General features: G+C 38.1%; 1 protein-coding gene across 13 annotated transcripts in view; it reads left to right on the forward strand.

Annotated features, from left to right (window-relative positions):
- The window catches only part of LOC117569553 (hemicentin-1), a 232,156-nt gene that overhangs the window by 206,295 nt on the left and 13,375 nt on the right, over positions 1-12,486 (forward strand). For 8 of the 13 annotated variants that reach the window (XR_007955035.1, XM_052005552.1, XM_052005556.1 and 5 more), the window contains exons 11-22: positions 1,852-2,033; positions 2,150-2,325; positions 2,387-2,518; positions 2,581-2,696; positions 3,180-3,564; positions 4,755-4,884; positions 4,988-5,083; positions 5,143-5,301; positions 5,401-5,483; positions 8,001-8,184; positions 9,172-9,201; positions 11,365-11,505. Coding sequence is in view for 11 of the 13 variants with exons in the window: in XM_052005552.1 (XP_051861512.1) it covers positions 1,852-2,033; positions 2,150-2,325; positions 2,387-2,518; positions 2,581-2,696; positions 3,180-3,564; positions 4,755-4,884; positions 4,988-5,083; positions 5,143-5,301; positions 5,401-5,483; positions 8,001-8,184; positions 9,172-9,201; positions 11,365-11,505 (1,814 nt within the window). In the remaining 2 variants the exon portion in view is untranslated. Of the gene's footprint in view, positions 1-1,851; positions 2,034-2,149; positions 2,326-2,386; positions 2,519-2,580; positions 3,565-4,754; positions 4,885-4,987; positions 5,084-5,142; positions 5,302-5,400; positions 5,484-8,000; positions 8,185-9,171; positions 9,202-11,364; positions 11,506-12,486 lie in introns of all 13 variants that reach the window. The other 5 variants (XM_034250770.2, XM_052005553.1, XM_034250765.2 and 2 more) reach the window with 3 other exon arrangements.

Genomic DNA, 12,486 nt, shown 5'->3' on the forward strand with positions numbered 1-12,486 from the left:
TGTTGTTATTGTTGCTCTGTTATTGTAAATCAATTAAAATTTATATTGAGCCCGCGCTCGCTCGCTTTTGTTTGCCACAGCAACAGCAACTGCAACTTGCAGCCGCAGCTGAGGGCAATATAATTTCCATTTATGCCGCCAGCCGCTGTAAAGTATGCAATGCTTTTTTAATTTTATACTCACTCACACAAGCACATGCATATATGTATATGCTATGTGTGTGTGCGTAAAATTGTTTTAATGCCACTGGGAAATGCACATCCCCAAAAACAGACAATGCAACAAGAAGAAAAAAAAAATGAAATTAAATGAAAAGAAGAGAGAGAATAATAAATCGAAGCTGGCCGAGAGTATCAAGCATCTCCATTGTCTGTGGCTTGGCATCAGGTTAATATCTGCCTTTGTGTCTCTCTGTGTGCGGAGTCTCTCATGCTCTGTGTGTGTATGCTTGTTGTGCATTGTGTGTGTGAGTATGTATGGCCTATTGTTATTCTCTGTGTCTGCAGCAAATGGCCAGTCAAGGGCATTTTAGCTATGTGTAAGCGAAGGTAACAGACTGAAGAGAGCACTTTTAAAAGCTGTTATTAAACAATAAATTTATACGAATCAGATTAGACTAAAAACTAAATTATTATAGCAGAAAATAAACCCGCGACTTTATCATAGTCATATTTTTGGAGCATAGAAGTATTCTTAATTGTCATCCATCGGGAAAATAAACACTTCGATTGCTTTAAAAGCCATTCTAAGAAGAAACTATTTAATTTATATTAGTATTTCGGAGTTTTATTTGAGAAAAGAAATTAAAAATGTAACCGAATAAATATATATTTATAGTTAAAAACAGATTTACAACGACACAGCAATTTAATTGGTATTAAGATTGGAATGATTTAAATAAATTAATCTAAAGAATGAAGTCTAGTATAGTATGACGAAGTCAAAAATGTAAAAGAAAATATTTTTGCATTGCGGAATTCATACAAGGCTTAATCAAGTATTTAAGCCGAGCTTTCACTTCAAGTTCTTTCACTTGCCAATTGCAGTTTCTTTGCTGTCTTTCCATTTCTCTCTTCTTTTTTTTTGATGCTACAAATTGTGTAGCAATCGTAAGTGGATTTTGGGGCACTAAAACAGGCACAGCACATGCTTGAAGCATAGAAAGAGGGAAAAGAAAGCAGTAGACAGACAGTTGGCAAGTCGAGCAAAAAGCTTGTCAAACTAGCAAATGCAAAATGAACGATAGTTGAGTACAGTTGGAAGTAGAAGCTTATGCAATAGGTGACTGGGAAGGGGGAAAAGTGTAGTATAAGGGAAAGGGAAAAGCAGTAACAACATGTAGAGCAGTAAATAAGTAAGTAAAGCAAAGCAATGCGATGCCAGGCACAAAGAGCATTTGACATAATTTTGTAGTCCTCTTGTCGTTTTGTTGTCTATTGCAAGCACTGAAAAGTAGCCGAGATTCAATGACAACACAAGCAGCTACAACAAGTGCGCTCTCACTCGCACGCAATCTAGCTGTCTCTTTCGCACACTCGAACTCTGTGCATGTTGTTATGAAAACGAAAATACAATGAGACGTGTCTATAAATTTTAAATAGCCAACAGGAGAGTTTGCCACTCCCTCACGCCCTTTTGCTGTCTCTCTCTTTCACTCTCTGCCTGCTGTGTGTGTGTGTGTGAGCGTGTTGCATCATAAATGAGTGAGAAAGTCACATACGCATGTGTGTGTGTGTGAAAGTAACTAGACAAAAGCGCCTTAAATTATGCCACACAACCGTTTGTCTCTTGCAAATAACATAAACCAACTAATTTGTTATCTCAACTCCTTTCTTCTCACTTCTCTCTCAGGTATCGCAATGGAGACGTAGTTAATGTCAATGACACGAATCGTTATGAGGGAGGCAATGCGGAGAATGTGGCACTGCTGATCAGAGCAACGGAGAAAGAAGACATTGGCAATTACACCTGCCAGCTGTCAAACTCCATTGGCAAAACTATTTCCGAGCAGCAAATCGATCTGGACGTGCAATGTGAGTGAATATTAATAATAGTTAATAATAATAATAATATTATTATATTATTAATATTATATTAAAAGATATAATAAGAAATATAATAATGAAAATATTACTATAACTATTCACAGACGTGCCCATTGTGGAGGTACTGATGCTACCTGAAGGTCCTGTTAAGGAGAGCGATGAGTCAAATGTGACGCTCACCTGCAACATCATCGATGCGAATCCCTCAGTGTTGACCAAAGTGCGCTGGTATGCGAACTCGACGCTGCTTAAGGAACTGCCGGATTGCTACGAAACTAGAGTAAGTTTAACTCCCCAAAATAATACTTTCATTCCTTTAACTTTTATCTACTCTTTCGTAGGAGGACTTGTGCCACATTGATCCCAGCAAGCTGCTGCTCGAAAGCATTGGACGCGGTTTCTTCTATAACTATTCCTGCGAGGGCTATAATGCCGCCGGCTGGGGACCACGCAGCGAGGACAAGGAGCTTATGGTGAGGCAAGACCTTAAAGTATTAATCTTAGTTATGCTAATGTTCTGCCATTCTTTTCTCAGGTGCACTATGAACCCGGACCTGCCACATTGTCGCACTTTCCGCCCATTGCCATCAAGAAGAAGAGCGTGATCTTTTACTGCGGCGTCGAGGATCCCGGCTACCCAGAGTCGAATAGGTTTGTAGACACACAAGCCAACAGCACACACATCAGAACACAACAGATACAGAAACAGAAACCACAGCTTGTCGCTTACCACACGGTGCAGGCTCTGCAACAGCATGAGGCAGATGCCGCCATCGAAGCGTTGCTGCTGCAAAAGCAGCAAGAATTGCAGCAGCAGCAGCGAAAGGAACATCAACCGCTTGATCCCACAGCACACTTGTCATCCACATTGGCAACCCTGTCGGGGTTGTCGAGCCTCACAACCACCCGCTCAGCGCATGAAATTAAAGAAACGCATGCTCTAATCGATTTACATTTGAATCATTCCCTTTGTACATTGCTCACGCTCACCACCTTCACGCCACAATCACAAATCTTGACCCTCTACACGGGCCACAATCACGATTCATCCGCATCCGCATCCGCATCCTACGCACTCTACCGCAAAATGGGTAAATTCATGTACGGTGCTCAAACGGTCTCGCAACCCAACAGATATCGCTGGATGCGCGGCGGTCGCGGCCCACTCCAGGACATCGTCACCAAGGAATGGACCGTCGAGCCCGTCGGTCTGGACAGTCGCACCAACTACTCGTGCTATGCGTACAATGAGGGCGGCAAGGGTGTCATGGCCACCGTCAATCTAGAGGTACATGCTCCGCCCTTCTTCATCAAGAACATGCAACCGTATACGGGTGTGTTGCACTCCGTCTCCAACTTCAATCTGACCTGCCGCATCGAGTGTGTGCCACGCTGTGAGATCGCCTGGTGGAAGGATGGAGTGCCCATCGACAAGAACGATTCGCGTTACTTCGTTCGCGAAAAGTACATGGATGCCTCTCCAGCCACTGGCGATTTCGAGAGCATGTTCTCCGTTCTGGTAAGTACGAGTACATTTCTCTTCCAATCCTTTTTTTGGGCACCCAATCAACCAGTTAAATTTAACCCAAACCCTTACAATTGATATGTCATTTAAATCTGATTGTTAGCATGACTAAAGCTCATGCTGAGTTTTGGCCTGAAAGGGTTGACTTATTGGGGTTGTTGTCTGAAATTAATATGACGTCTAATTGGAGCTGGTTGCAAAGTTAACTGGGGGTAAAAAGAGAGATGGGAAATTAAAGATAGAATTGCAGATATTAAATGTATTAAAAACCATATATTTACATGTTCTATAGAAAAGTTAATGATACAGAATTTCAAATAACTCATTGAAAAATATCCAATGAAAGTAAAGTTAAAGCTGACATTTACTCGTCTTACCCATCTAGTATTCAATACAAATTTATGTACTGAGTAATAAGGGCAATTAGTTTCAGATTATATTTAACAAATTCCTTATTTCTATATTGAAAACAAACACGCAACTAATTTAATAACAATTGGGTGCAACCATGTATGAATGACAACTACTTCATAAACAAAATAAAAGTTGAGTTTGAAATTAAGAACGTAATTTCACTCTCTAATTGCTTTTTGTCAATATGAATTCAACTGAAATGGGGTCAAATAAAATACAGCATTTATTTCTGAAGTAAAAGTAGTACCCATAATATTTACAATTTTGCCCCCATTCGGAGTCGATAAAGTAACTTTTGTGCTTCATATTTGAAAGCAGCTCATAACTACAACATAGTAAACTCGCACATAAATGAAATACTAGTTAGTTAGTTAGTTAGTTAGTGAGCAGTAGTTGAGGAAAAGTTCCCCTCGCCAAGCTCATATTTCATTGGGGAAACATATATGACCCAATTAAAATATCAAGAAGAAGGCAAAATTTGATGCTATTCAAATCAATTACCTGTGAAAACCACTTGTGTTTCTCGACGTCGTGTTTTCCCGCGCTGTCGTCATTTATAAATAACTGTCTATGCAATACGTAATAAAATCCCAATTAATTTGAATTGTGTAACTTGTGTCTGAGCCAAGGACGTGTCTCAGCTGCTATCCGCTTACGAAAATGCTCGCGAAGTGTCTCAAAAATTCATCCCTCCTCAATTTCAATGTAACTGACATATTTTCATGTTTATTTCTTGTTTTTCTCGCTTCTCGTTCGCTCGCCGATTACAGCACTTCAATATGTCAAATTTCCCGAATAAAAAATTCGATATCGAATCGGATAACGCGAAATACATGTGCATATCAACGGCGAATGCTGTGGGACCGACAGTAAACAGCACCACCTACTTGAGCATTGAATGTGAGTATTTTATTTCTTTTTTTTATTTTCCGTGACAGTAACAAGACACCTGCCCCTTTCCCTCTTTTTTTCTGGTTTTGTTATTTGTCTTTCCACTCTTTAGACGCACCGGATGACATCAGCGTTTCGGAGAGCACGGTCTATGTGCAGGAGCATCATATTCCCGGTCGTGTCATATGCAAATCGCAGGCTAATCCGGGTAAGTGAATTGACAGTTCACCAGGCACCGCCTTCAATTGCGACTCTTCCCTTTCCTAGAACCATCTTATGAGTGGCTGTATCCCAACAAGACGGTTACCATGGGCAACACTCTGATTATCAATGATCCCATCAAGCGAAACGATACTGGCATCTATACTTGTCGCGCCTTTAACAAACACGGAGATCGCACCACCGAAACCCGCATCGATGTTCAGTGTAAGTATCTCTGTAAAGCGAAGTTCAGTTGTGTTTGGGGAACTTTTCTAATTGCATTAAAACTTTCGCACTCTCTGCTCCATATTTCCTTCACTGTAGTTACACCACGCTGTGAGATTGAGAGGCTTGAGATCGATGACCAGGATACACTAATTTGCACAGCAGACGGAAATCCTGATGAGGTGAGTACTGCAGAGCTTCGATTCGCAGCTCCAACTTCAACTTTTATTAAGGAAGTGTTGCTAAAGGGCTTTAGCTAGATTGAAGGGAGAAAAATATGCGAAGTGTGGCAGAGTTTGAAATTCAAGTGACACTTCAAATGCTCTATATGATCTATTTAGTACTTGCTACGTGCACTAATTTTATGTAAATACATTTAGGTGCATTTGATATAATCTGGCGATCACATTACTCTCTCTTTTTCAATTCTTCTTCTATTAAAAATGCAAAAAAAAAATGTAATTCAGAAAACTTAAAACAAATTGGAAAGAAACTTAACAAATTATTAGTTGCCATATTCTTAGAAGAATTATCTGATATATTAAAAAATATTATATTTAAAAATAAATTGGAAAAATTATGATAATATTTACATGTTAATTATTATACAAAATAATATAATATATAATAATATAATAACTAAAAGAAGGAAGTGCTAGCTACTAAGGCCATCGACTCAAATTATGATAAACAAAAGCATTTTTAAACATTTTGAACTCCACGAATCATCAAATATTGGTTATATAATATTTGAAAAGTTAAGGACAGGTTGATAAATTTAACAAACTGAAAAATAGATAAACTTATAATAAATTTTTCATTTTCTCGCAAATAGAATCTACTGATTTAATTAAACAGATACTTATTAGAATATAATTTGGTTATATATTATATTTTATACATGCAAATTGCGAGACAAAAAAGCAAGTTACGAGGTTAAGCAAGTTTTTGTTTTTGAATAGTATTTGCGTTGAGTGCCAAACAAGTTAATTGTTTGTCTATATTCAGAGTTAGGGTAACTTCATAGATGAACGCTTTTGCAAACACATCGTCACACACACATACACATTCACACACTCTCGCAGGCTCACGCACAGAACTCTGGTCGATGCAGGCCATCGAAATGGCAATAACGATAGCATTTCAATTGTGGTGCCTGCTAAAAGGGTGCTTGGGTGGCAACGGATGCTGCTAACCCAACTCTGAGTGGAGTTTTACTCTCTACTGCTGATTTTTTTTTTTTTTTTTTTTGCTCAACCAGTTTTCCCTTGGCGCATTTTTTTGCACCAGTTTTTATTTATGCAGGTAGCTGCAAGAATTTTCAATTTTATGAGTTTACCTTTTGGCCGGGAAACGGATCTGCTGTCGGCAACGTGAACGGCACAAACACAGAGCCAGAGCAACAGCCAGAGCTACAGTTGCAGCCAAGTTGAACTGGACTCGCTCTCCCAACTCTCAGTTTGAAGTTCGCACTTTTTGCCATGCCGCATAAATCAGTGCAGCATTCAGCTGCTGCTGCTGTCTTCTTCTCCCCGTCTCTCTCCTTTTCCATCTCTCTGCAATTGCATTTGCTTTGCCGTTACTTGAGTTTAAGCGTGCTCGGCGATTAAGCTGGCATTGAAGTGGAGATGGAACAAGGTTAGTGTGTGTGAGGAGGGGAGAGAGAGTAACCTGCAGGTTGGCCCAAAGATTTATGGCCACGCATAGCCCGGATACGGGTATCTGAAAGTGTGGGGCAAAGTCGCTGGCTCGTAATTATTTGATTGGAAATTATTCAACGGGCGTAAAGTTAAAATTTAATAACCGAGCATGCAATCAGATGAAGAGATTGATGGGAATTGAAACTGGCTGCGCTTGAATGAAGCATTTAAGCACATGTGCAAGTAGATGCCAGGGTGACAAGGGATTAAGCTCATGTTTAACAAAGCAAAAGAAGGAGCAATTTATAGCCAGAATTGTCTGCAAAGAAATTGAATTTCTTTAATGTAATCCACCAAGGTTGAAGACTTGGAAAACTATCTAATGTTTGTAGTGTTTAACAGCGTAAAATAGAATCGCTTTCAGATTGTGATCTATTATGATTAAAAATTTGTGTTTCAATAAAGAATTGTATGTAAATTATTATCATATAAGCTATGCAAAATGAGTGAATAAAAAGATGCTTAAATTGGAGAATGAACTAGAAATGTCGATATTAAAGTTAAAGCTCTAATACACCTAAATTAATCGCCTTTATTCCGATTGAAATCTTCATAAAAAATGTATAATCTATTAATTATTCAGTAATAATTCTAGAGCTAAGTAATAGTTAATTGCCAATATCAACAATACATTATGCAATTCTAACTTTAATTGCAATTTCTGCCTGCACTTTTATCGAAAAGTAAACAATTCAAAATTCTTATTAAGCAAGTGGCAGGCATCAAATGTAGTTCGAAAGCTGTCTCAGCAAAGTTGAGGCAAAAAGAGTGTTCGAATGGCAAAGAAATTTTGCAGTGCAAAGCAAAAAAGAACTGCACAACAACAGGATTGCTAAAGTGTAAAGTGTAAAGCCAAAGGCAAACAGAGCACAGAATAGAAAAAAAAGTAAAACTAGGCAGAGCAAGAAATATGCTGCTAGGACTAACACGTGCAAAAAGCTGTCTCTGCATCGTTCTTATTCATGTTTTAATTCATTGTATCTTACGACCACTTTACAGGCCGATTTCTCATGGTCAGTTAAACTGGAGAATGACACAGAAGCATTGGGCGGCGGCGACAAGAAGTCCTTTAAGAACCGAAGCTATTACGTGCTGACCGGAGAATCGGACATTGCCAGGACTTATCGTTGTTTGGCCAACAATACTGTGGGTCCAGGTGCAGTCTGTGAGATTGAAGTTGCTGGTGAGTTAACACACGCTGATCGCCTGCGAGTTCGAGATGCAGATGAACTCAATGCAAGAAACAAAAACAAAAAATCGAAAACGAAAACGAGAAAAAATATCCATAAATTGTGTAGCGAAGAGGAAACGGAAGCTGATTACTGTCAATATTTGCTTCATCTGTTTCCGCTTTCCGGCTACGCCTTCTTTCCCCTCTTTTCCCCCCCTTTAACTCTATTTTTTACGTAGCTCTTGTTTTGTTGATGCTCTGCATAAAATGGTGGCTAGCTGCTTCCGCTTTAAACTAAAATGGCGGCCACGTTGTGCTGGCGTTGAGGCAATTAGGGAATTGTTTGCCGCCCCAACAGCAGACCAGCAAATTTCTATGTATTCCGCCCCCCACCGCAAGCCCTCCCTTCTCCTTCCCCTTTCCTCTCCTGCATACCTGTTATTCTAACATGCGCCACGTTTTATTACAACCAACGGAAATTGATTTTTGCACTTTTTTCTTTTGCGTTTTACGAAAATCAGTTCGAGTTTCTTTTCCTCTACCCGCTTTTTTTGCTGCGTCCTTTTATGCGCTGTGATTTCTTCCCGCAGCTGCTTAAGTCGTTTTTTTGGCAGCGATTTTAATGCTCGCCGCCGCCGTCTTGCTCCTTTCTTTACTGTGTCCACTTACTAAGCCACTTTTTATTTCATTTCATTGATTGAATTGAAATTGAAATTGAAATTTGACAGCTGATGACGCCAGCATTTTTCGTCTCTCTTCTTTTTTCTTCTCTTTTATGTGGCCCACTTTAGAATTTTAGAGCTTCTTTAGTTGCTTTTTCTCCCTGACGCCTTCACTGATTTATGATCGATTATAATGAACGTGGAACGTAACGTAACTGTTTAACTATACTTAAACCAAAAATCCTTTCCTTTAATATTCCCCATTTCCGAACGCACATCAGTTCTCATTATTTTTATATGCAAAGTATCAACTTTTTTGGTTTTCTATTATTGACAGCTGGTTCAGCACTTTATTTGTGGTGGCAAGGTAAAACACTGAAAAAACGGCCCATGAGAGTTAAATTTTCATTTACTTATTTTGAGTTTGCATTAGTTTAGTTAAAATCCCCAAAAAATATTGAAAATATTCGTATGTTGGTGATTTGGATCCTCATCTATCTGTGGACTAACATTTCTCTTGGCTACACTTTCTATCTTTTTCCTTCGTTTGCTTTTGAAATTTAATGCTAATCCACTTTTCACATGCCTCACTAATCGCTGCTTCTAATGATAATTAGTGCGACCAAAAAGTAAGTAGATGCATGCCAACTAACTAGTGTATTACATTTATTAAGAATATCCTGCAATTTGAGTAATAAAATATATACACCAATAACTTGCTCAAAATCTATGAATACATAAAATTTACCAATAAATAACTTTACTAGTTCATTGAATTTAAAACTAGATGATTAGCAATGGATTAAATTCAAAACTTACTTAACGTTTAATAGATTAATGGTTTCACGGGCAGAGGTAATACTTGCTAAAAGAGAAAATGTATTATATTTAAAATAAATTTTAGAATACGAAATTCTATCTAGTTGATCTGCTCCCAATTTCAATGTTAATTAAAATTGTATAGATACAGTTCGTAATATAAAAATCAAAGGCATGGACAACTTTTGCTGAAACAGAAAAGATATGTATTTATAATATACTCTACATGTCTTGAAGATAAATACAACAAATAGATAAAGCAAGCCCAACAAAATGAACATCATTTAGTGCATATATTATGTTGGTAATATGTTAAAGTCCTGTGAACTTTCCCATCCGAAATTTGAATTCACTAGAAAGTTTTCAGTACTGTAAATTTTAAATTAATATTTCAATATGATATAAGCCTAAGTGTATAAATATTTGCTTATTTATTGGAAATTTGTATGTATGTAATTAAATTAATGGTAAATTAATGTGAATATCAGTAAATTCCCGCATCAAACTCTTACTCAAAGCTAGAGCTCTGCAAAATGAAAAACGTTTCGTAAGACTGACATAACAAAAGCGCATTTAAAACTGAGCACCAGATGGCGCTGCTAGCACACTTAGTGTAAATGCCTGCTTACAAATGATGCAATGACCGACTACAAGCGATAGACTAAAGCCACAAATGCTGCTCGGCTGCTGCTGCTGTTGTTGCTGCTTTGCCACATTCTTATGCTAATCCGTACACACACATATGGACACTTGTGTAGAGAGAGTAAACTAAAACTAAAAGCCGCCATTTTTCATTTGTCGCTCTCTCGCATGTTTAATTGCATAAGATAGGAAGTAGATAGCTTAGTTGGGTTGGGAATTTGTGGGTGGTTTTCTGGGTGGGTGGCTACAAGGAGTGGTCGCTGACTGCTAAATGTTGTTGACACGCGAATCCACACGATGCCAAAATGAATAGTTCATAACATATGTGAATACACTCGCAAAACAAATACACACACACACACATGCAGATGAGATAAACGTTGGCTCGAAACAAAAGCCGCAGCTAGAGAGTGTGAGAGAGAGAGAGAGAGGTGAATTGCAGTGTGTGTGTGTGTGGCAAAGACAATTCATTTGTTTGGATGATAAACAGCTGAATTATAGCAAATATGGAAAACAATGAGGCAACGCGTGAAGGATGCTGCTGATGCTGATGCTGCTGCCAGCTGCCTAGCACAGTTTCCACAAGACAATGGCAATATTACGTGGGCGTGACAGACACAGGGTGGACACACAGTGGGAGGGGGAGCTACTTTTGTAAGTAAAACATGCAATGCATTTGTGTGTGTGGCGGAGGAGGTGGAGGAAATGCTGCCTGAGACGAAGGTCTGCAATGGCAAAACCATGTGACAAGTTGATAAATGAAAGTTGTCTGACAACCAGCATGCAACTGCAACTTCAGTCAGTCAGTCAGTCAGTCATTCACTCAGTCAAGCGGCTAAGTAGGCTGCCATTGGGCTTAGCTCGGATGTCAGTTTGTTCTACACAAAAACAAAAACAACAGAAAAGAATTGCATGATGTGCGAGACAAGTTTTGTTAAACATTTGCTTTAAGTTTCCCCTTAAAAAACAAAACACATGAGGTAGAGACTAAAGTAATTCATCCAAAACGATCTCCCTCTTTTTCTCCCTCTCTTTCTCTTTCTCTCTATTTTTCTATTCCACATTATAGAACAATTGGTCTGGTGGCAGCGTTGGGACAAAACGATGCTCTATATCGTGATTAGCGCCATAGCGCTTTTGTTGCTGGCCGTCATCATTATTTGTATCATAATCATTTGCATATGCCGTCGCCGTCGGCGTCAGGATAAATGTGAGTACAACAACAACAACTACAAAATATTATGGAAATGTTCCCTTAGCCATAGTCTTAGGAAAAGATCAAAAATCAGAAAAGAAAAAAAAAACGAAAATCGAAACAGCCAAAACGAGTTTAAGTTAATCCTATATATCTATAACAATTGATCACAACCGAAACCTTGCTTAAATGTAATGAATACTCTTTCTTTTGATTATCATTTTCTGTTGGATTTAATTTCAACTGAAATTTGTGCCAAACGCTTTCGACTTTCAACTTTTGCATGTGCATTTTTCTACTGCCTCGCAGCATGCTTGAAAAAAAACCAAAAAAAATACAGGTTACAGGACACCTGCCTTAGTCTATCATACCCCATAAGTGTGTCGGCCAGCTTATTATCACATATGCAAATTCAAATGAGTTTTTTCAATCGCCTCTTGCCCTCATAAGTAGGCTATAGTTTTTTTGCTGCTCGTTTTAATTACTGATTTTAAGCTTTTGCTGTGCTGTGCTCGACTCTGATGTGCTTATGAGTATTATTATATTTTTTTATGAGAGTAAATTGCATATTTTTATTTAACAAGTGCTACAGGGTGTTGCAATAAGAGGTTCTCACATAGAACTCTGGGTTGCCACACTCTGTTTGCCATTAATTCATATTTAAAATTCAAACCCTGAAAAAAAGAAAGTAAATATAATTATGTATTTTATTTTATTTTCTTTTCCTATTTTTTTTATGTTTTTCAATTATACATATGAATGGTTATTTGTGTAAACAACAACAACAACTATTTTGCTTGGCTGCATCCCCGTTAAATGCTTCAACACGCACATCCACAAAAAAAAAACAACTACAAACAACGACAACCTCATCTGTGGACATCAATGCAAAATTAATAAAATGTATTAACAATATGAAATGCTAACATTAATTACAATACCACAATAATAACAATATAAACAACTCTCCAACTCTACAACTAATTAACAACCACA

This window comes from Drosophila albomicans, chromosome 3 (assembly GCF_009650485.2).
Source record: "Drosophila albomicans strain 15112-1751.03 chromosome 3, ASM965048v2, whole genome shotgun sequence".
In the NCBI taxonomy this organism is placed as follows: domain Eukaryota; kingdom Metazoa; phylum Arthropoda; class Insecta; order Diptera; family Drosophilidae; genus Drosophila; species Drosophila albomicans.